Source organism: Rhea pennata, chromosome 3 (genome assembly GCF_028389875.1).
Source record: "Rhea pennata isolate bPtePen1 chromosome 3, bPtePen1.pri, whole genome shotgun sequence".
Classification (NCBI taxonomy): domain Eukaryota; kingdom Metazoa; phylum Chordata; class Aves; order Rheiformes; family Rheidae; genus Rhea; species Rhea pennata.
The window spans coordinates 80,028,057-80,053,441 of NC_084665.1; the positions used below are offsets into that span (position 1 = coordinate 80,028,057).

Consider the following 25,385-nt stretch of genomic DNA (forward strand, 5'->3'; position numbering starts at 1 on the left):
TCCATCCAATCTTCTTGAAGTCACATGCACTTAATTTCTTTTCACAATACAATTATTTAAAGCAGAATTAACTTGTCCTACTACTCCCTTTCAGATCACACTAGGATGCTAATGGGAGATGGTTACATACAAATTCCATCCCCAGCTAGCCTGGGAAGTGACTTCAGCTTTGGCGAACTCCTGGGATTAAAGGGTCAGGAACTCCATGTTATCTTGATTAGTATACATCAAAATCCTGCTCCTACCACGGGTATTCATGCCAACCCTGCCATGCTGTAGTTTGAACTTTGTTTAGAATTTCTCTAGAGGTCTCCAGGTGCACCATCATTCCTGAAAGCTCAAGCAGTAAGTTAACTGCCCAGGCATCACTGCCTCTCATCTCTCAGGGCAATCTGAAAAATCGTCATACGTATTACAATTGTGTAACAGTTAAATGGGGGCAACCACTTTAGCCTCAGTGCAAGAAGCTGGAGACTGAGGTTTATTGGTTTAACCTGTACTGTCAAGACCAAAACCAGGTCCAACTTCAAAACTTAGTTGCCCACATGATTAATCGGAGCCTCCTTGTCTGGACCTCTGTTGTTAACTAATATTTCAATTATTAGTTTGTTTTGCAGATAACAAATTATAGGCGCAGAGAAATAAAGTGCCAAAAGCTCACATACTTGAAGAGTCTCACAGCTTGAACTAGAACCCAGCTCTGATACTTTGTAGAATAGTGCCATCACCATTAGAACATGTACTGTGACCTTGTTGGAAACAAGTGGCAGCTTTGAATCAGCTTGACTTTGAGCTCACCTATTAAACCAGTGACCTTTCAAAGAATGAATATAGAGATGGCACCACTGACAGATTTTGCCTCGGTTGGCTGCAAATACGGTTATCTGAAATAACTGCCAAAGCTGTAATTTATCAGACTTTTTCACAGTTTCCACAAAGGCAAGGAAATTCAAAGTCGAAAGGCTTTCTCCAGGCAGCGCATGCCAGGCATTTGTGCATGAATTGCAGCAGGGGAAATGATATGTTTCTTCAAGAGCTGTTGTTGCCATCATGGAAAGTGAGCAAGCATCTGTGCTTCGGAAATAAGTAGAAGGAAGGTGTTCCATGAAAGAGAGCATGTGGGAAAGCAGCTTAAAATGGTGAGAGTGTATGAAAGTGGCAGGAGTTCTGAATGCCATTGGGGAGAAGAAATGGAACAAGGCTGACACATAGAAGGGTGAGAAAGCAAAAAGGCATGTAAAGTGGAGTACATTGAAGGAAAAAAGAGAAATTTGGCTAGAGAATAGGTCTGAACAAATTCCAAAAGTGAGAGAGGAACAAAGAAAGGAGGAAAAATTATAGGATGGATGAAAAGTTTGTTGGATGATTGTGGATGTGAAAGTGTAAGTTAAGGTTTTAGCTGTTGTTGAGGAAACAGATATAAATCTGAAAATGAGGTGTCCAAGAAGGGCTCCTGATACAGCAGTAATCTATACATTTATGCTTCCCGAAGTTTGTAAGGTGATTGTGCTCTCTAGCATTTACTATTGATCCTAAAGAAATAAGAAGAAGACTGATTTTTCCTCCTATTTAGTAATATTTAATTTGAGAGGACTGCTTACCTTAAATCACAGCCAGTCTTAAGGTCCTTAATTTCACTTCAGGGCTGGCTATTTTGTATGTTACTACTCTGTAAAGATGACTCCAGAATAACAATTTAATACTTGAGTGCCCAGAGCCAGGCAGACACTTTGCATAAAAGTGTTCTCTTGTGCGTGCTGAGCGCCAGCAGCTCCCCCCAGGGAAGTGGTGGGTGCTAAGCACCTCAGAAAACCAGGTCACTGTCACTTGGAAGCTCAGAAAAGAACTGAGGTGCCAGAGTTAATGAATTTATCAGTACATGGCATCAATCAAGAATAGTGCTTCTCTGAAGGATTGCCACATTTTTGGTTGTTTAAATTTTGCAATGAAACACGTATACATTTGTAATTCAGGTGTAATTGCAAAGCCCTCCAGAGATAATATGAGGATATAAGAGAGGGAATGAGAGACAGAAAAAGTGAGCAAGGAAGGGATGGAAAGAGATATTGCTCAAACCTTCTTTTAGACTACCTTGGACATGCCTCATTGGCTTTGAATGCAAACAATTAGTCAGTGGGCTTAAAATAAACATAATGAAGTGTTTTCTTCCACATAATGCATAATGAAACTGTGGAACGCATGTCCACAGGATGTTTAGGGGAGCAAACGTGTAAACAGATTCAAAGAAGAACTTATACAAAGCTCTGGAAAATACATCCAGTTCAGATTATTAAACACAGTAGACTTGATAGAACATCTGGCTCAAGAAGTCTCTGAAGTGTAGTCAGCCGGAATCTGGGAGGCCATGCCACAGGAAACACTTCTCTGTACTTGCTTGATTTCTCATTCTCTTCCCTTAAACATTTCATTCTGGCTGTTACCACAGATGGGATGCTGTCTTAGATGCTCCTTTCATTTGACCCAATATTCTTCTATTCCATTCTGCATTAGTAGCTTATGATTTATTTCCCTTCTATAGCTTACTTAACTGTGCTGGCCTAGATCAATTGTTCTTTCGCTTGTACTGCAGGAATAGCAATGATTGCTACAATGTTATTGTTTTAATCATTTTAGAACACATATTGAGGTGACAACCAGGCATTTCAATTACAGGGGTTAAAACAGGAACCGACGCAGTGAGTCAATGCTAGATAAAGATAAATGTGCCTCCCATTGTACACTGAGGGTCATCATTCTTTGACTCCAGTGCCCCTTGATAAAGGGGCAAATTCAAAAGCAGAGGGAATCCTACTGAAAAAACATCTATTATTGAACAGAAGGGTTTCCCTATGGCGTGGGGGGAAATGAATAGGCCATACAGCATGGATGAGTACAGTGTAGCTAAATGATATCTTAATTTATGTTGTTTTAATTCCCTAAAGCCATTTAGTTAGTGCTATTTAAAATGTATTACTTTGTTCAGACACAGAATTACAAGAACTGATTCAAATGATTTTGTTTAACTTGGGTTATCTAACTCAATTTTAAAACCATTTTCTTTATCATCTAGGCTGACTTTCATGTAGTCAGACTTGATTCCCTGAAAGACATCACTGTCCAGCTGATTTTATGCAGTGGGTGGCCACAAAGTGAGAGGATCCATTTCCTTGAGCATTCAGAGCTTTAAAGTTCATCAGCAAACAGAAAGCTAGTGCAATGTAGAGACACTGGACTAGTGTCCAGTGTTCCTGCTGTTCTACACTGTTCAGGAATTGGGTAGTGGGTTTTTCAGGAACTGGATCTTTCAGGCAGACTTCAAGGTGGAGTCATAAATAGAAAGGCACAGAAACCAAGGTGGAGATAACAAAAATACCAGTGACTTCTGCAAAGTTTACTGTAAAGGAAAAATCCAGCTAGCCTTAGTGGAGAATACATAGCTTCCCAAATAAGTTTAAAAATTGAAAAAGGCAGAAGAAGGGGTATAGATTTTTCCCCCCTCAAACGGATCCTTATTAGTAAAAAGAACATTTAATATTCTATGTATGCTTTGGTTATGTATATGAATAGCAAACAGTAAAATATAAATAACACTTCATAAGTTACATATATTTAGTCCTTGAGATGTAAGGATTTTAAGTGAGAAATGCTAACGGTTATTTAAATCCATAGAAAATTCATATGTTCTATATGTTTTCATTTTTTCCTACTAGATAGGACCTTAATTACTCAGTTGTATCACATCCCAATAATTGTAGAATGCTTTCAAGAGGAGCTTTTCAATCTATTTTTCACCTAAGACCCCAAATCTTATTTTTTATGCTGGACTTCCACAAATCTCAGTGTCTTCTATGCTTTTAAAGGATGCTTAGATGGAACTCACTAAATATATATATCTATATCTATATCTATATATATATATATAATCTATAGGTTTATGGGAGGGGAAGTAAATACAGGGCATGTGCATAAGCCTCTGCTCAGTTTGGCTACCATATATCATATATTGTTTGCTGCATTTCTCTCTTATCTGGACCATTAACTGCTTAGACATAGGATCATCTCCTTTGTCCTGGTTTTGAAACCCATCTGAATGGAGTTTCCCACTGCTACTAGAAATACAAAGAGCTAATAGGTTTCTAAGTTGCAGAAGCGGGGCTAATCAGCTGAGGCTTCATGGGGAAGTTAATGATGGAGTAGCTATGAGGGAACTGGAAAAGGAGAATGTTTAAAGGCTGGTATTGTGCTGGATGATGGATCCCATGTCAGCTTCGATTGCCTATGACCACAACCAGCACAGTACTTGTCTTCCTCCTCCTCCTTCTGTAGTTTATTCAGCTCTAAAACACTGCTGTTTTAAGGGACCATCAAAACCTCTAATAATTCACCTGTGGGAAATCACTGCCAGTCAGAGCAGACAGCCTAAGAAGCTATCTTACAATTGGAATTGGATTGAGGCAAAAAAAAAAAAAAAAAAAAAAGTGATTCTAGGAGGGAGGAGAGTTATCAGCCACACAATCATCTGTTTCTGTTCCTACTCAGCTTGCTAAAATGCAGGGATTTCCATTGATTTTGTTTTCTCTGCAACGCTAGTTAGTGAGCTGGTGAGAATGGAGCTGCGTTCTATGAGCATGCAGCACAGGAGGTGCACGTCCCATTGCCTGAGCAGTGCTGGGGAGAGCTATTGTCAGCTCTGGCTTCTGATCTGTGCTATGCACTCACTAGGGACTATAGCACTGTATTTTGCGTGCAAGGTGAAAAGGATAATACACACCATACAATAAATCTTTATATCTCCGCTTTATTTATTTGTTAAATATAATTGAAATAATTATGCATTTATTATCATTATTAACCAGCAACAAATCATGTTCTGATATTGTTATCTGTATACATACATTTAGGCTTAAAGTTAATACCTTTTAGTGTCAAGTTCTGTGCAGGAGACATGACATACTAGAATCAACTGAAGTTAAATGAGTGCCATCTAAATAGAATCTGATTCAAAGCCGATAATAACAGAACTTCACTATTACTGTTGTTTCAACATCCAGTGCTAGAATCAACAAGGCCTTCATCCCATACTGTAGTCTGTAGGCTAGCAGGAAAACAGGCAGCCTTGTAGACAAGGAACAGAACTGGAGGTCAAGAGAAGTGAATTCTTTCCTCAGTTTGCCTTAGGGGGTTTGTGAAACCTTGGACAAATCACACAACCTCTATGTTAAACCTCCTGACTTGCAAAATGGAAATGATCATAACTGTCTGCTTTCCCAGGATGTTACAAACTAAATCAATTCTCCACACGTATGTGTGTGTGTGAACTACTTGGATTGCTTCAGAAGGAACAGACATACATACTTCTGTCAGCTTTCATTTTTGTAAAGAGTTTTAGTGTAGAGACAAAGATTTAACTTATTAAAAAAGCAACATCTAGATAAGGCTATATTAACTATGAAAGACTGAAAGGTCAAATGTCCCTCAGTCAGATAAGAATGCCTTGCAAAAGTTTTATTTGAGGTAGAAGTCCGTAAAATATTTCCTCATTCCATTTGTTAGAAAAGATATCCAGACTTGGCATTAGTGGTGGCTTTGATGTATTCTCTGGTATATTAGTCCAGAGCATGCTGCTGTAAACAGAAGTGTCTCTTCACCTTTCATCTTTGTTCTTCAACTTTGATACTGGCCTCCCACAGTGGCTTCTTTCTCCTCCTGGGAGGCTTAACAATGTCAATTGATAGAGGGAAAAAAAGCTTAATTTTTCTTCTCTACTTAAGACTCAAAAGAAATAGACACATCTATTGTATCATCACTGGAGTTCTTGAAATAGTGTGGGTTTTTCTGTTCAATCTGAGGGGAAATGAGCCAAGAAGAAAAAAAAATGCACACTGTTTTGTCCACAACTTAAAATACAGTAAGCACATCACACTTTTGCTTCTGGTGTGTTTTTGGATAGAGGTACTGAGCAATTCTAAATTATAGGCAGTGCAAGTAGCAAAAAGCAGTAAACTTGTCCATCATTACCCTCTATAAGATTGTGGCTTTTGATGCCTTATGTCCTTGTCATATTTTAATTGATGCGTGATTCATTTTTCTATGATTGGTGTCTCAGCTTGAAGCTGATTTTTAAAATAGTTGAGTCAATTTGCAGAATGCGATTGGGGAAAAATATATTATCTTTCTTGTGTTAAACAATATTGTTGGACAGCATGACTGAGAAACACTAGCATCTCCATGTTCTAAATTCAAATTTGGCAGAGGATTTGAACTGAGACTAGGGAGGGGTGGGGAATGTCGCAGACTGTTTCCATTAAAAAATGTAAACACCCACCCCTGGCCAGAATGGTGTTTTCACATTCTACTGTCTGAAAAATCCAACTGTAATGAGTATCTGCTGTTAAGTTTACTAGGGATGGGCAAGACTTTCCGGCAATGGCTTTTCCTAGCAACAGAGGCCTTTGTGGAATTGAGCACAAAAACTGAGAGAGCATGCTCCTGTTGCTCCCCATAGTTGCCCTCACAAGTGTGTAAAAAAGAAGAGCCCATGATTAGGATGCAGAGCATAAACTGGATCTTAACTTAATCACTGGAACTTAACATGAAAAAGATGTGGGGGCTCTAGCTAGAAGGAGAAACAGTAGCCTGTAGGGATGGTACATGGAACTGGAGCAAGAAGTGAAGAGGCTAGGGGAAAGAAACTATGAACTTAGACCAGAAGTCAAAAATAGCCTAGACTAAAGGGAAGAAGGGGTTGGGCTAAGAGTGACAGAGGCTACTTAATTATAATCCTCTCAAAAACAAGAATGTCCACATTATTCTGCTGTTGAAAGGAAAGGAAAGGAAAGGAAAGGAAAGGAAAGGAAAGGAAAGGAAAGGAAAGGAAAGGAAAGGAAAGGAAAGGAAAGGAAAGGAAAGGAAAGGAAAGGAAAGGGAAAAGGAAGAAAGAGAAAAGAAGAAAGGAAGAAAGAAAGAAAGAACCTGTGAAACTCACTGACAAAATGTATGCTTTATTTCTCTAGTGACTGTCATTTTTAAGGGGTGCCAACCTACTGCTGCTACTGGTGAATCCTGCGGCAAATTGTGCTGCATGTGGTGATTTAGATTCTTGCCCTATTTCTAAAACATTTGGACTTAGTAGAATTCTACACAAAGGAATTTTGAAAGGGGGCAGAGGTGTTCAGTTTCTTAGAAAATAATAAGAACCTTTAAAAGAACAGTGATTTTGAAAAGCTGAAGTTTCACACATTAGGAAAGGGTAGATTTGCTGCCCATAGAACCTTAATCTTCCTCACTCTGTTTATATGTATTATTATTTTAAGCAGCTTTTAATTGCATAGTCATGTTAGTTTTTTCACAGAATGCTTATTACATTAAGTGCAAGAATGGATTATGCTCAAGAAATGAATCATTAAACTTGTCACCATTGCAGGATGAGGTACCTTGGTTGTTTCTCTTAAGTGCATCCCTCTGGCAATTTTCATTAACTTAGTCTCTCTGCATAGAAACACGCCATTACATTTTGTCATTTTTAGACTGCACTTCTAAGCTGAAACATCCTATTTACCAACAGTTTTTTCTGTGATAGTAACTGGCTAAAATGACTCAGTGGCAGCTCCTTCAATGCAAAACTTTATTCTCTCAGAGAGACATAGCCCAGAAAGTAAAGATATCACAACAGGACCTTAACCATTTTACAATCTTTTCAGTGCAGGCTCTCTTCATCCCAGTTTCCTCCCTCTCTAGTTTGGGAAAGACTGACTAGATGCTACCAGCCTGTCCCACTGTTGACTCCACACTCAAATTCCCTTTCCCTCCCTTCTACAATTTTGGCATCCATTTTGCGTCTTACTTCAGGTGTAGGAATGATAAACACCTTGTTACAGTCACTAGACACAGGTACGAGTATTCCTTATTAACAGCTTCTTTCTGCAACTGGAAGAGATACTGGTATTCTCTTGCATCGCATTTCATCCTTTTGGTGTCTGAATTGTTTTCTGCTTGCATCTTCAACAGTATCCTTCAGTGTAACACTTTTTAATCAGGTGGAATAATGGAAACAAAATAAAGTGAGATGTGTCTTGTATTTATAAAGATAAATACAATGCCCTCATTTTTCATGTCAATGTCAATAGAGTAATGAGACTGTTTTTTTTTTTTAAACTGCCTCATTTTTTTGCAGTAAAGCTTAAAAGTTTTAGGAGGAATAAGTGATTGTGAAGACAGAATGATTGTTTTCTTGCTAAGGCAGTTGAGCAAAATTCTGATGGGGAATTGAACAAATCACTTAAATTTCTGAAGGTGGCCAGTGAAAGTTCTTCTTTTACTGAGTACAGAAAAGCTGTTCTCTGAATTCACAAAAGCTCTGGGCATGTGCATCTACAGAGAAGAGCCAGTGATGGCCGTGCTCAGAGTAAGAGACTACAGGAAACACGGTGGACTGCGCTAGGGAACGGCAGGACACAGACAAACCGGCCGCTACGAATTAGCTTCACTGCTACTATCGCTACTCGGTTGAGAGAAGTTCTTTAGCTCACAGGGAGGCCGTGCTGGAAACCCGCCGCTGCATCGCGGAGGAGCACCGTGGGACAGGCCTGCGAGGGCGGGAGAGCGTGCGCTGAAGGCGACGAGACCCGAGAGGGACAGGGACCGCGGCGCCGCTGCCTCGGCGCCGAAGGGCTGGGCGGGGGGAGACACCCGGCCGCCCTCGCTTTACGGCTCGGCGTGCTTTGCGACGCCCAAGATGGCTGCCCCCAGGGCACAATGAGCCCGCTGCGCCCGCCGCGGCGCTGCTCGGCGGGAGCGGCACGGGCAGCGCGGCCGCCGCGCGCCTCCGCCGCCCGCTGACGGCGCCCGGGGGGAGGCAGGGCCTGGCCGCAGCGAGCGAGCGAGCGAGGGGGAGCCGGGGTGGGGGGGGGAGGATGTGGGGCGCCGTGGCGCGGCGCGGCGGCGGGTGGCGGGGGCTGGCGGCGGCGGCGGGCCGCCCCCCGAGCCCGGCGGCGCCCTGGAGCCAGGTGGTGTCGGAGGCCGAGAAGATCGTGGGCTACCCGACGTCCTTCATGAGCCTGCGGTGCCTGCTAAGCGACGAGCTGAGCAACATCGCCATGCAGGTCCGCAAGCTGGTGGGCACCAAGCACCCGCTGCTCGACACCGCCCGGTAAGCGGCCGGCCGGGGGGCGCCCGGCTCGGCACAGCCCCGCGGCCCGGCGCGGGGGCCGGTGGCGCGGGGAACCCCTTCCGCGGGGGGAGAACCGGGGGGGAGACGGGACCGGCGAACCGAGTCAGTTCGGAAGGCGCAGGCGTGCGTCCTGTGAGTGAGAGGCCGCGGAAACGCCGCCTGTTCCGCACCGCGCCGCTGGGAGCGGCGGGCTAGTCTTTGGGCGGTGTGGAGGCTTTTTTAGGTTGGTGAGCAGATAAGCCGCTCGTTTATAAGGCGAGCTGATGGAAGATTAGCGTTCCTGCCAACAGGCAGAAGTTGGGATTGTTAGGCAGTGTTTTCCTTAGTTGTAAAAGAACTGATCGATAGCACGCTTCTTTAAACAACAAAATACTTGAAGCTTAAAGTTATTTTTTTTCTTAAGTGAAATTTTCCAAAGGCGACGGATTGTTGGCTTTTTTTTTTTTTTTTTTTTTTAATATGCAACATTGTTTGCTATAACTGAAGTTCAAGAAGGTTAATAGAACTCAAGTTTAGTGTACACAGCATTTTTGAACAGGTGTAAGGCAAAACCTAACATTTGTTCAAAACAAATGCTCTGCTTTTCTTTTAAAGAATAAAAACTGCAACTGTGTAGTACTCCTTGGCAACTCTACAATAATGGTGCAATGTTATAAAAATAAGATTTGTTTTTCAAGTTCCATGTAAATCTGGTAGCCTTGATTTGAACAAAAGGAGTATGGGAGACAAATATAGCTTGTTAAAACAAATGTTCTTTTTGGGAGGAGGAGGGGATTTAGATATTGGACTTTGGTACACTCTTCTGGCAAAAAAAGGCAACTTGTTAATAGAAGTGGGAAATAACTGACTTGAAAAATGCTAGCAGAGGGGATTTTGCTGAATTGTTTATAAATATAAGGTGCAGTATTACGATAAGCTTAGAAAAGCTTTTTTTTTTTTTTTTTTTTTTTTTTTTTTTTTTTAAGAAAAAGTGTTTCTGCCTTTGGATCCATTGTTAAAATTGGTGGATGGAACACAGAGAATAGGAGAACCTAAGTGCAATATATTTGGGCTTCTATTACAGCTGTAGAGGTTTTATCATGGAGACCCACAACATTGATGTGGGACTTCATTGTTAGTTTTAAACATTCTGTTAAAGGTATAGGCTGCTTGTTTATTTGTGAGTTAAGTTTAAAAACAGTATTTTTGGAGATGGATTCAGGTTTGAGGATAGAGCTATGATGCTCCTTTTTTAAGCGATCCAGGTAGGCCGCTTCGAGACTTAAAAGCATGTTGCTTGAAGAGCACCAGTAAGAATAGAAAGGTGTCAGCAGGATTGAATCCACACACATATATAATGTGTGTGTGTATGTAAATATATATATAATGTATATATAGACACACATATACATGCACATAGTACTTTGGAACATATATGAAGTAAAAAAATATATTTTTGTTGTATACTTCATATATGTTTCAAAGCATTGTATTAACCTGATGTATCATGTGGAAACAAAATTATTTACTGAGATAAAAACTGAATCCTGTGCCTTTGTTTATGATGTTCTTATTTGGCTTCACTGGTACTTCTAAAAGCTTTGCTGCAAATTCATTTTGATGGCCTAGGTCTTTATATTATACGAAGAGTTCATTTCGTGTTGACAAGTTTCAGTCAACTGACAGCAATACACAAATCGTACCTTAACGTATTTTATGGTATGATAATGATATCAGTTTTGATTTGGTTATTTCTTAATTTCTTGAAATGTGTTGTGTATTTGACTGTAAATGTGATTAATCTTTAATTGTGGGTCTGAGACCTATGTTCTGAGTTAGCATAGCTGTTTAGAAGACAGACTTGATTTTTTAATACTAGATACATGTTTTAAATCTGTGTATTTTTACCCATGCTTATATACTGACATAGATTTCCTATTTTGTGTTCAGGTAAAATATATAAAGCAAGATTATCTAAAATATCCCTTTGGTAATTTTTGAAAATGTTTTAAGAGATTTGTAGGTTGGTCAAACTCTAATCTTCAGATTGTGAGTGCATTGTAAGTGCGTATCTATTAAGTACTTAAATACTTAGATGTTCCCCAAAATAGAAAAAACTGAAAACATCTCTGCTGTAAAATTGGTTAATTGCCCATGTTGCCTTTCTCAAGGTCCTATTCATTTATTTTTGAAGTTATATTTTATAAGTTGTGATGATCAGCTTATGATTGCTTGCTGTCATGTCCGATCTATATCCGTTTTCTTTAACCTTTTTGACTGATGTCTTTTTGTCATCAGTATTTTCCTTTGCTTTTGATCTGCTTTCCCATCTATATACTTTGCTAGTCCTTGAAATCTTCTTTAGACAGTTAAGAGATTCTTAGTGTAGAGGTTTTTCTATCCATGTTTGTCTGTGCAAAATAGATTCTGAGTGGAAATAACGAGGGATGTAACTGCCACCAGGTTGAAAGCCTTTGGTGTGATAGGAATACTGATCTGCATTTTTAACCTTTTGCTGAGTTTTGGGTCGCTAGGCTATTTCAGCACAGAGCCTGTGCTGGGAGCCTTAAAGAAGAAGGCTTAAAGATAAATGTCTCTGTGAGACAGGATGTAGAGGAACAGCTGTTGGGACAGTATACATTTCTCTGATGATCTTATCCATTTCTTCCCGCTGTTTGGATGTGATGGTGGCAGCTCCTGTGCCTGCCATGAATCAGAACTGCATCAGATGTCCTTGCTTTTAGGATGGATGTGCTACCATAATACCTCCTACCTAGTCTGTGTCTGGCCAGCAGCTTTTAATCTGTGAGGTGTTGCTGCCTTTGCACAGGTCCTGCGTGGGCTGAAGCTCTTGGCTGACCCTTACAACTAGAGATTTTGGTGTTCTGTAATACGTGCAGTAAGGGTGATGTTTTTTAAGGTTTTATTTTTCTCAAGAGAGTCAGTTGCATGAGGTGAACATTCTTTGTGTAAGCTTCACCAGACTTTTAGGAAGAAGGTGAAATGTGAGAAAAGGTTAAATCTCACTTTAGAAAGGCTAACGTGTAGTGGTAGACAGATCACTGGAAGTTGGGGTATCTGGATTATATTCACACCTAGGCTTTTGGCTCTGTGATCGGGGCAAGTCACTTAATTTTTCGTATTTGCATTTACTTATCTGTAAAGTGAATAATGTAGCGTTTCTGGAGGTATTACCATTAGTTCATTATAGCCTGCATAGATCATTGTGATCTTTGAGTAGAAAGTGACACATAAGCAATAATAATAAAGAATACTTTAAACAAATGCTATCATTAACATATTCATCTTTAATGGATACATCTTAAATGGAATTGTGATCTTACTATTGCTGGATCTGTTTATTTGTAGTCCCGTGAGTCACTGTGTGATTCTTCAGAGCTTTCGTTTTCCTGTCTCTGAAATGAAGTGTTTTCAGCACATACTTATAGCAAACATTTGCATTTTTTTCATTCTTCAGGCTTTGTTGGACTTAAGGAAATTTCTTCAACAAATGAATGTGTAACCTTCTTTTCAGTTGGGAAGAAAATAAATCTCCAGTCTTTGTTCTCTCTTCCTCTCCTTTCTAGGCTGACGAATATCCTTTATAACATAGTAAAGAATCAGTAATTGGCACACCAATCTACTTTTTCAAATACATAGTGTGAATAACATTTTCTTGATTATTTAATATCCCTTGAGAAGGGTATAGCTTACTGCAGATCGTAAACAGTAAATGTTATGGCCAATGCATCACTTTTATAATACCACTAAAAAAATAGAACATTCGTATGTGTAAAACTATTATGGGATACCATTTAGTTCTAGTCATTTTATCATTAGTATATAGGGGGAATTATTGTATTTTCTTTCTGTCAGAACTGTTTGTGGTAATAAATCCTTAAATAGGCAAAGATACAGTTTTTCTGTATTATTACAGAAATAAAAAGCCTCATAGACCAGAGGTTTTATTTCTGTTGCAGCCTGCTGCACTGAAGATAAAGTGAAATGTAGAGTAGCGTGAAGATTGTATGCTTTTTAGTTAAAATTTCTAAAATAGTAAAAAGAAAAAATAGCAAAGCCAAATTGCTTCAAAATTAAGGTCTAATTTGAAAGAATTTGTAATCTCAAAGTTTGTTTTCATTAAAAAAAACAAACAATCCACTCAACCCAGCTGTGTCCAAATTTCTGTCCAACAACATTCTGTAACATTAAAAACTTTTTTCCAGTCTGTATGTGTAAATGTAGGTTAGCTCACAAGCCAATATGATCTGTTTACTGAGTAAAAATAGTGAAAAGTGATTTATAAATATAGTATATAGTATTGAATTGTTGCCCTTTGTACCCAATGTTATGAATACTTGTTTATTGCACTAATGAGGCTAAAAAACCTGTTAGGGCTTTCTAAGAGCATTGTACAGATTTCAGGTAAGGATAACACAACTGTTTTTACATGTTAAATGTTGAACTTTACAGCTAGGAGAATACATGAAATGAAGGGGATTGGTTTGACTCTAAATCAGGTGTGAGTAGTTGTTGATTGTAAATCAAGTAAAACTTACAGGAAAGTAGTAGTGCTATGCATGCAGCTTTTTCATAATTTCTTGAAAGTCATTTTTCAGACTTTTCATGTCTTTGTTTCAGACTTAAGGCTTTTCAAGTTTTTGCTTAACATCTTATTAAAAGTGAGGAAAATATTTACCCACACTGTTTAATAGAATGTGAATTTTGACAAGTTCATCCTTTTCATTACTTTTATCTGGTATTATTCTATTTCTGTTGTTGCTGTAATTCTGATTTGCCGTACTACTTGAGCTTTTTGCATGTATTGGAAGATCACTAGGCAGCTAAACTTGTGAAGCTGGCAGCGGTCTGGTTAAACAGTTGTATTCCCAGCTAACTAGGTGCTGCTTGGTTCAGCTGTATGTTGTCGCTAAACCTATTTTCCAGTTCTTTCTTTTGCCTGTAAGGTCAGACCAGCACTGAATCGCTTGCACTGGCTGGATATAAGGTTAAATAAAACCTTTTTTGTTTGTTTTCCTTTAAATGATTCAAAAATATTTATTGTACTATTCCAGACGGCGAGTTAAATGTAATACCAGCAGTAGTACTGTGAACTGTTTTAACGCTTTGGGAGGAGAGGATGTTATTCCCAAAGGCTGCGTGCAGGCTGGTGGGATGGATTTCCTGGGGGGGAGGGCACGTATGGGGAGAGGGGCAGCACAGCGAGTTGCTTCTGGTAAAGTTTCATGCTTGGGCTAAGGGAGCTTGAATCTGCGTTACCGCCGAAAGGGGCATTGCGCTCTCCATGCAGTGACAGGGACGCTTGTGAAACTCCATCAGGGGCTTGATCTGGCTGGAGTCCGGGGCTGCCGTTTGGGATCGGCCTTGTTCTACTGTGGCTGAAAAGTAATGTGAAGCAGCCACCTTTAACTGCATTTCCATGGCAGCTTAAACAAATCTACTTGCAGACTTCCATGTTGTCATATTCTCCCCTCCCTCTCTCCACCCAAAGAGTTTGTTGAACCCGTATTTGAAAGCATTTCAACACATCAAATTGGTAGGAAGAAGCATCCTTTTTTTTGGTGTGTTAATTTGTATGCCTTTTGTTTTAAAATTGCTAAGGCTGTTTTTGTTTTTACTGTTGGAAAGGGTGGCTAACTGAGGATGAGGTGACATAACAGAAATTGTGAATTTTTTCATCATCACCTAGCTCATTTTGTGTCCTGCAGTTATGTAGACTTGCAAAGAAAATATTTTTTTGACTTTCCCCACCCCTAAGTTCACATTGTTTCATATAGTAGATGGGGAAAAAAAGATTACATCATTTCTTTTTACTAAAAGATTATAGTAATTTGTGATGTACAAAAGCTAATAGTAAACTGAAAAACAGTTGTAGGGTGAAGAGTAATTTCTGCAAGGGGTTAGTTATGTAACATACTTAATTTTAACTTTCTGAATCAGGCTCTAATATAATATTTATAGACTAAATTGCACCTGATTAGACTATTAATGGAGAGTTTTAGGGATGATGGTTTGGGGATTTAAAGACACTTGTTAAGGCAAATTGACACTGTGAATTTAAATCAGATTAATTAAAAGTTCATGTTCTTTAATTAAAAGTGCATGTTCCATCTATCTTTGTTCCTCAAGGAGAAGTGTAAAATGCATCAGTTTTATTGAAGAATACTGCTGTCTGCAGGGTGGTATATTCTTATATAATAACTTCAGTTTTGTATTATTTTATGATCATGTTGTCTTAATATCTGGAAATATCTGAGATAATTTGCTCTCCTTCTGATGACATTGGATTGCTGACAGTTCTGTTCTCTATCAGTTTGAAACAGCTAACTTTGGTAACAGAGATCTTGTAGCTTGAGCCGTGGGAGTCATCTGTCCTCCTGCGTGGCTGACTGGCTGACTTAGTGTAGATCTAGGGATTGATTCCATCCTTGTGTTGGTAGAATGGCTAAGGTCAATTTATATTTTGTATTAACAGGATGATGACCTTAACACTGTATTTTTTTATATATAATAAAAACTGCTGTGACTGACAATTAGCAGCTTTTTAGCAACTTGTTTCAAATGGTAAGCTATCATTTTCTGGGCTAGAAAAATGAAGATGTCTGTGTACTTCGTAGTGGCTAATGAGGTAACTTCCCTGAAAATAGCCGGCAGCTGGATCCTCCAAGTGACAAGCAAAGTGTCTGGTCAGTTTATAGCTTCTGCCTGTAGCCATCTCTCTAGCAGTAAAACTGATTTTAATCTTTTATGCGTTACTGAATTGCTGAATCTGTAAGCGACCTTGGAGGCACGGAGTCAGTTGCCTGCTGTTGCTGGATCAGAAGTTAAAACAAGTTTATATTCACTATGTTTTATTATTTTACAACCAGTTGTAACGTTTTCTAGAGATATTTTTGTAATACGAAGATGCCTGTGATGTACTTCCTATGAGGTAACAGTTGTGTAACTTTCTGTGCTTACTGGTGAGATCTGTTGGACTTCCTGGAAGCAAGGCTAACCTGCAGGACTCCTGTGCAGAAAGCCTTGATGATTGCAAGAACACAGAAAATTTTGTCCTACTTGTTATGTTGATACTAATTGCAAAATTACTGCAATACAACAGTAACTTGGTTAACTTCAGCCTGGGAAGGGTATTTCCCCAATCACTCTATAGCTGATGGAAATAAAGGCTCTCTGAGGAGAGCTCTGGTTGAAACACTGAAGTTAAATTCTTGTTCTGGCTCACCCCATCAAGAAACTTTTGTCTTTAAGGAAAGGTCAGTCTCTCTAAGCTGAATTATTTTTTATGAGTACTTTTCAGTCTGTTTTAGTAGACTTGAGTATTAACTTCAAAAACATGCATTATTTTAGTTGTCTTATAATGCTAGTACTGGTTGAGGGGGGTGTTACCATATAGGCTGTCAAAAGAACAATTCTTAGACACCAGGAAATCTGTTTCTTACGTGTTTTGGCTGATCAAACTCTCAAAGAGCTTTCATGGAAAAACTAATCTTGGCCGGTAGAAGATATGGATGAAACCATTTTTAGGTTCATATAGAAGGAAGTTTCAGTCCATATACATTGTTCCTTTTGTGATTTTCCTCTATGGCCTCCACTATGCTCTTCAGTTAGCCATTTAGTATTATGTTGTATAGTTAAGGGCAAGAGAGAATCAATTTCTGTATGTCACACTCATCCTTTGTACTGTACTAAGGTGGAATGAGATAGATAAATATGTGCTGTTTGTTCTTTTTCCCGAATTCTGAGTTTCGTTTCTCTTTCCACATAAGTTTTACATGGATGTTTTTATTAGTTTTCCCTAATAGCAACATGAAATTCATATAATTCTTGAGTACTAGCATGTGTGTATTTCTGCTCTTTGGAAGAGCTGACATTAGACTCATGTATGCTAATGCATGAGGTTCACAATTTGCATTTAGGGGATGTTTGCACAACAGTAATATGTTTTTTTAATGAACTATTACATTTTCACTAGTACTGGTTTCAGAAATCTTGTTTGTTGAAGGTAAAACATGTTACCCATTTATATGTTTATAAAACAAAATTGAGACTGTAGGCTGACAAATCCAGCATATCTACAGTTGTATTCTGAGCAAGGTTGAGTTAACAGTTGAAGTTGTAGTGACCTTTCTGTTTGCCACATCTAGCATATGTGAGTGCTTGGTGTGTGTGAGTATTGTGTTTTATTGCAAGAATGCTATTGCTTACATCTTCTGATACTTGTATTTTGATTCTGTTTGTAAGGCCATGTGGAAATTATGAAAGCAGCCCCAAAGGAATAAGTAAGTAGGACTGACTCTTAAGTTTGGTACTTTGACTCACAAAGATTCCCTTCTTATTTTGTATTGTATTAATAAACCAAAGCTCGGGAAATAAGGGCAATCGTCATCATGATTGTGAGTTTGCTGCAAATGTTGAGAGAGGCTGAACTGATGAATAAACAGCTAGTTTTCAGCTGTACCAGTTCTGTGTTCTTGTCTTGTTGTTCACTGATAGTATTTGTGTAGAAGAATTCATGCAAAGCATGTTTAATTGTATGGTATGATACCCAATTTTGCTGGATATTTTGCTGCCATAAGTAAAGTATGTTTGAGTAGCAAGTCCGCAACATGGGTGTACAAAGCTAGGCTGTAAATTAAATTCTCTTACATTTGAATGACTTTTTTTTTTCTTGCTATGATTCTCATTAAAATGTTATGTCGAATCCAGATTTCTGTGCTTATGGGGAGTGTGTAGCCTCAATATGTAGGGTACTCTTGGTAAGTGAAATGTATTCAGCAGGTGATGATGCTATTTGGGATATTCTAGTAGAATAATTTGCAAAGAAAACTGATATACTATCCTGATATTCTGAAAATTTCTATTTTTTTTAATGATAGAGAACATGGGTTTCCCTGAGTGTCTGCCCTGTGCTAATTTATCACACAGTAATTCATTTCTCGCAGGTCTGAAGATTTCAGCAAAATTTTATGTACGACACATTCTGATATGAAAAACTGCAGGATTTCTTAAGCTCGGGTTTCATGTCTGTGAAAAAAGAAACTGCATAATGAACAGACCAAGTGCCAATCAGTTTTGAGAATACATTGTATGAATAATAGCCAGTTTCTTTGGTTGCAATTAATATTTTCCTAAAATCAAAAAAAAAAAAAAAAAAAAAAAAAAAAAAAAAAAAAGGTCAGTGTGGACTGATTGTGATCTTGATCTTGTGAACTCACCTACAGCTTACTCAGTTTTACTTTATGCACACGGTAGCTTAAGCATCTTCTTGAAATGTAATTATTTAAGTTCACATCTGCTCTTTTCTGCTTTCAAGTGCAATTGATTTGTAATGCATGTGACTATTGAATAACGAGTTTAATGTACCAGTGAATGGCTGCTATGTCAATGTTTGGCTGCTATGTCAATGTTTGCTCTGAGCAGGAAAAGAGTACTGAATAAATGGAAATAGTTTCAAAATATTCCTTTGTAGCCCAGACAAGAAAGTTACCTATATATAAAGCAGAAATGAGAGCTGATGATGCAGAGTAGGCAGAATTCACGCTTGGATCATTGAAATTGGTTTTCACTCAGTGAATATACTTGTTGGCTGTGATAACTTCACTTTCTTGTCATGTATGGGTAACAGTAAAAGTGATTTTCTTAGGGTTTTCATTGTTGCTGAGGTCTACACTTTGTCGCTTGCAGTAAGTGTTCTCTCCTGTGTGAGACATTCCCTCCCGGCTTTTCCCGCTCGCGCCACGTGCGTGCCAGTTGGCCCCTCTCCTTGTTCGGAGGCGCTCGCAGGCGCGGGAGGTCTCGGTAGCAAACGCGGGGGGTCGTTCCCGGAACCCTCGCCAGAGCTGCGTGTAACGCTGTGTCCTCCACAGGAATTTGTATTTTCTTGAGCAGATTTATAAGGTTTACAAAAAAAAAAAAACCCAAATATAAACTAGGGAGCTAGATGTTTCTATAGTTACGCTATTGCTCTCTCCTAGAGGTGGCAGACCACTGTCTTAAATTATTAATAATCTTTTCTTTACCCCGCTTCTGAGTGTCTCAGTTCCCCTCAGGGTAGGCAGACTGTCTCCAGTGCTTGCCCTAAAGGAACTACTGCTAGAGACAAACCTGACAGACTTTAAAGGGTCACCAAGAATTTAAAAATCAGGACTATTTCAAAAATTAAGTTTAAAAGCTGTAGCAAATGCTTTGCTGCCCTTGAATTGTCCCTGCCAATTCTTCTGGCATTGACAATTATTTTAGTTTATTTTTCTTTCCTCCTCTCCTGCTATGTGAAAGACTCATTTAAGGAAAGAAAAACTGATCATATCAGAAAGCTAGTGAGATCCATTGTACATGAGCTCTTATCAGATACATGCTACAAACTAGCTAGATTTTACTTACAGAGATAGATAAGGCTTAGAAATTTGCCTCAGTACCTGACTTGACTGAGAAGCTTTGAGACCTGTTTAGGCTGCTGGGAGTTCTTCAGGTGAGCTACAACTGCCTTCTCTTTAATCAGGCATCAGGGGCTTCAGCCTTTGTATTCATCTTTCTGACTTCTTTTCCACTTAATTTAAAAGTAGAGATTTTTTTGTTTGTTTGTTTGTTTTGTTGTTTGTTTGTTAGTTTTGCTTTATTGCTCCTTCACTTCCTTTCTTCAAAATAGTAGTAGTTGATTCTTCTCCATGGCTCCTCTTCCATCTTGGAGGATTGTGTTTGGGAGGAGGGAGGGGAAGAAAAACACCCACCAGTAATCCTGTGTTTACTATCTTGTTTCACTTGATCAAAAAGCGAGCTAGTCTGTTCTCCGTTTTGCCTTTGCATCCAGAGAAAGAAGTCATACCTAGGAACTACAGATTCAGCTTTATTTTTGTAACTTAAGAAAAACACTGGCAAACAAATGCTGCAGCTTCCCTGCTTAATTCCTTTCAAAATTACTTCCTTTAAAGGAGGTTTCTTTAAGATCAAGTAGAAATTATTTTCCTGCTTTGTTAATTAATCCTTTCTATAAATGTGGTTTGATTGGTTTGATAGTGTCACTAAATGTACTCAAAATTATTCATCTCATAGATTTTAAATTCCTCAAAAAAAATCCCCTCTAACAACTTTCATTATACTTGTCTAGGTCTTAACACCCATACTGCAGACTAGATGGAATGACAGCTATCTTTTTCATTAATTGTTAGTTCAGGACACACTGCAAAATAGTTATAATTGAGGGATTTAGTACATCTATGTGCTGTCACTGGTCCCTGCAGTATCTTACATGTTGCACTCTTTTTTTTAAGCCATATTTCAAACACAGAATAACATAGGTTCAGGTCTGTAAGGGGTTGTGCTTGTGTAGACCTATCTTACAAATGTGTGGTCCTGGTTAAGGCAATTTGAGAGTAATAGTCCGTGGCAGAAAGCTTTGTGTCTGGTTGTCATCTGAGTGATGAGCCAGCAGTGGAAGCGCCATAGTTAGTTGATTTGGTAAGACTGCTCTTAATCAAACTTAAGCTTTTAACAACTTGAACTTTCTGTTAAATGGAAACTAATTACTTGTTAGATCAAGCACACAAGAGAGAACTTTGTGATTGCAAGTAGACAGCCATCTCTTACACATTTTAAAAATGATTATGATTGAATGCATGTTTGTGGTTGCCGATGGTTTGTTTTTTTGTCTGCTGAAGTTGCACGTGTGCATAGTAAGTTAGCGTTGAGCTTTGAGACTCAGATTTTGACACAGCTACCATGTTTTCATGTTATAGATTACAAAATAGAAATTCCTAGGATATACCAGTGCAGGTTGCACGCTTGTAACTTCCTATATTGTGCAGGAGGAAGTTTTTAACCCAGTAACCTTCCTGCCTCTGATTCCAAACCACTTTCAATTTGGTGTGGCTTGCATATGTGAAAATGTACTGTGTATGTATTTTAAAAGCAATTTTGGTGATTTTAGTGCTGTATTATGAAGTTTATATCTGGATTGTTCCTTTAGATTTGCATTCAGAGGTTTAATTCTATCGACTATGACATATTTCAGTAATTAAAAGTTAACTTACAGAAAAACACATCTTCCCTCAAACCTGTGTTGTATTATAAAGGTAAGTTGAAATCTAAAGGGATGAGAGATTAGTTTATAATTTGTTCTTGGTCCCCAGCAACTGGAGATGGAAGTAACTAGGGAGGACATGTACTCCATGCTTTATCACCACAGAAAGATTTTGACCCTTTCTGGTTGTTCGTAAGCTTAGATGGGGAGTCAGTGACAGGATCTGCAGGAAATCACGCTCATATGTATTCATATTTCATCTGGCAGTAAGAGAATAATGAGAAATAAGACTCAGAGGAATTAGGAAACTGGAAATATAGAGGCCTTTAAGGTAATGGTGGCGAAACCCTTGTTCCAGTATGCATTTTTTGAAGGAATGGAACACATTAAAGGAGTTTCTACTATTGGAATTTTAATTTTGTGTGTCTTTTGTCCATAATATGAACTTCATAAAACTGAAACAAATAGTCTTGCCAGTAGGAGAGTAGGAAATTAATCCATATAATGGCCATAACATGTGTTACAGAAACCAAGTTTTAAAGTAGTTGAATTCCAAAATAACATTAGAAAAAAAGGACATCAGAGGGAAAAAAAGGATATTATGTGCTATGTTATAGCAGCAGAAACATAGACTTGCTTTTTGTTTGTGACATGAGATTCATATTACTGCCTGTGGATCTATTTATTTATTTATTTGTTAGACAAAGATTAGGACTTAACAGGATATACCTTCTAGGGAAGAGTGGCGGGAGGAAAAAAAATTTTTTCCTCATCCTTGTTCCTTTTGACGCTGTGAAAGAATTGAAGTTCTGTTGGGCTTTCTTCTTTTGAATTTTTCTTCCAATACTAACTGAATATTAACTTTCTCATTTGCTGTTCTACTTCTTAGACTTCAGGAGCTCACTTGAATCCTTTGGTTCTTTCGCCAGAGCTTGTCAGAATGTTGTGAATGAAACTTCAAGAGATGTTTCTCTACTGACGTGAGCATGACATTATTGACAGATGCCAGCCTGCAGTGTGAAGTTTCAACACTGCACAGGACGGCTGTAGAATTCGCAGTGGACATACGCAAGTCCCAGTGCTACCAATCCATGCAGCGAATTCTGGTTTTGAGGAGTTACGTTGGAGGATGGAGCAGGCTCACTGTCTACAGCTTCTTACTCTAGTATCAGCTAAGGCCACTGACGAAACCTACTGTAAAGAGTCAGGTTGAGACCATAATGTGTGTTTAATAGCTGGGTGAATGTGAACTGTTGGGAACATAAGTTTGGGTTAGGTTCGAAGTGTGGACCTAGAAATGAGAGCTCTGTCTTGTAATACTGGCACAGGTCTTCTGCTTTGTAAGATTAACATGTGCAAGCAGCTCCTCCTGAATATATTTTCATTTAAGGTCTTTCATTCTAGTTTTGACAGGTCTTGCTCTCACTCCAGTATTGTTTCAAATATATTGTCTCCCTGAGAGTGAATTTATCCAAGTTTCTTTTCTTTCTTTTTTTTTTTCAGAGAAGTGCTAAGAATTTAATGTTAATTGCAACCAGAAGTTGACACAGTCTTCACACTTAGTATCATTCTTAATTGTTTTTGGTTTTTGTTTTGTTTTTTTTCTCTGTTGTAATTGTCGTGTGGTTTACTTTCCAGAAATACCAATTCTGGATTAATATGTCATCCCAGACTCCTAGCAGAGATTCAGACTATGCTGCTGTGCTTGTAGGTATTAAATATTGAAAGCTGTTTTTGTGTTCTTTTATGGTGAAATCCTGTGTAAATAAGTCATATTTACTAAATGCTTTAGGAAGCATGTGCGTACTAGTATTTCTTCAGAAATTTGCAGATAAACCATTGGGGTCCTGATTTTCTCTGTCCACGATAAATGAAGTAGTAGACAAGGAACCATAGTGGGCATCCTGTGAGCTGACTTGAAAAGGACAGAAAATTCAGAATGATATTGAGAGGAAGAAATGCTGTCTTGTGAATGTAAAGAAATTCGCTATGAGCTCACAAATAATTTAAATTTTAAATGTTTACCAGATATTGTCATTAATGCTTATGAAAAATTTTTCAATCTGTTTTCTCCAAGGAATTTGAAAGCAAAAGTTTCTGTGATGTTGTATAAAATAGTATCTTTGTGCTTTGAAGATTTGTAAATGACATGTATTAAGTCTGGAGACAGACAAATAAAAGACCTTCTTATGAATCTAATTATTAAGAAAGCAAAAAAAATACATTGGAGAAAATTGAAGACATCTCTTAGTACTTTAAAAGTACATGGAATGACTGGAATGACTCTTGCTGTACTATAGAACATATTGCAAACATGAAACCTGTGAATGGTGGTGCTAATTATTGAAAGAACGTACTTGTATGCTTAAAAAAATCGAACAAGCAAAAACCAAATCAACAACAACCAAAAAAAACCAAGCTCTCACACTTTGGGAAGTGCTGATGTGCAAGTTAACTTTCTTAGTTTCTGCTTCCAAAAGTGTTATCAATCAACAGAGCAGATGATCAAATGTTATACACTTTTAACCCTTGTCTTTATAAGTAAATTAGAGATATTTCTGCAGTTTGTATCAAAAATAGGAAAACCTTTCCTTTGAGGGCTAAATAAACTGGATCTGGACTTTGAACTTTATTATTGAGACCCAAAGGGCAGAAATCTGCAGGCTGGTTATGGTAGGAGGAAGAGTTATTGTTAGCCTATTGTGTTCCATACCTGATGTATTTTTTTTCAAAATGGAATTTTGCATTAGATTACCTCAAAATGTTTATCAAAATAACTTTAAATTCTTTTCCTCCTTCGGGAATGATAAATGATCCTTTCTTCAGAGATCTAAATTATTTTAATTAGTTATTTGGGATTTAAATCCTTAAATTTTAAACTAAGTTACAGGTGAGTTCAGCTCTTCCCTGAGGAACTTTTTACTATGTTAGCGGTAGAGAAAGATAATATTTGCTGCAGAATTCTCTAACGGGCTGTTGTATGCTGCTCCATTAAACAAGATTGCTGTTTTGCTTTGATATCTGGTCTATGCCCAGCATTTCAGGTAGCAACTTAGACAATTAGTTGTTTTCACTAGATATATCTTTTCCTGTTAGCTGTGGAAGAAAGACCCATTGATACAACTTACTTTAGGAAGTTGTTGAGAATTACAGAAAACTAATGTAAAACTAAATAAGGCACTAATAACTGCATAAGTTAAATTTTTATAAAAGATGGGCAAAATATAAGGGGAGGAGGTTATCTGTGTTAATCCTTATTTCAGCATGTGTTCCCTTTGCTTGAAATATTTCTCATATATAATTGTATACAGTTATAAAATGGTAACTTTATCAGTTACTTATGACTGTGGGGATTGAATCTATGGTTATTTTCCTCTTCTTGAGTATGATTACTTGTTCAAGATATGGCAAATCTAGGTCATATTTGGCATATGTTTAAACGGAGCCTGAGACCGATTTGTGAAAAAGAAGTAATGACAAATCTAAATTGTGATTTCCCTTGTGTGGATATTGCAGCCAAACTGCAATTTATTTTGTAGGGTGTTAAGTTATGATAAAAGATGCAGTCATAAAATAAAGTAGGATAAAGAGCTTAGTCATTAAACCTTTTTTCCCCCAAAAAAAGCTTTCATCTTTATATCTTTAATTGTGTTGATTACTTCAAAAAAATATCTCAGACACTAGCTGAACAGCAAAATCAAGGGGGAGAGGAAATTGCCTTAAGAAAATACTCTCTTCATAGTAATTTGTGGGAGAGACTTCATTTTCAAAATCTTCTTCCCCACATACTACTTTTCCAATTTTTCTGTTTTTGATTTTCTGATAATCTTCCAAAATACCATATTTCAGTGCCTCTGCAGCCCATGGTAGAGAAGAAGGTCCTTGTCCTGTAGTTATAATCTTCTGCGCTTATTCATTCTAGTAGCTGTTGAAGACAAGATGCTAAGATAGATGCCTTTTGTTCAGGTATGCTCTGTGTGGATGTTTTGTTTGCTTTTAATATTCCATAACCAATGTTATGGTGCTAGCCTAGTTTGGGTTCCTTATTCTGCCTGTGTGACTGTCAGCAAGTCTTCTTTTTCTTTTTTATTTTTTCTTTCTGTTTTTCTTTCTGGGCAAATTATGGCAACTTTACGTGTGCAGCATCCTTTAAGTATATGGGCTCAGAAACCATGGATGTGGCATATCTGCACCAGC

The 25,385-nt window shown here is 38.2% G+C and overlaps 1 protein-coding gene across 1 annotated transcript in view; it reads left to right on the forward strand.

Annotated features, from left to right (window-relative positions):
- The first annotated feature begins 8,912 nt into the window (after positions 1-8,912).
- The window catches only part of PDSS2 (decaprenyl diphosphate synthase subunit 2), a 126,073-nt gene continuing 109,600 nt past the window's right edge, over positions 8,913-25,385 (forward strand). The window contains exon 1 of the mRNA XM_062572687.1: positions 8,913-9,148. Within this exon, the coding sequence (XP_062428671.1) occupies positions 8,913-9,148 (236 nt within the window). The remainder of the gene's footprint in view (positions 9,149-25,385) is intronic.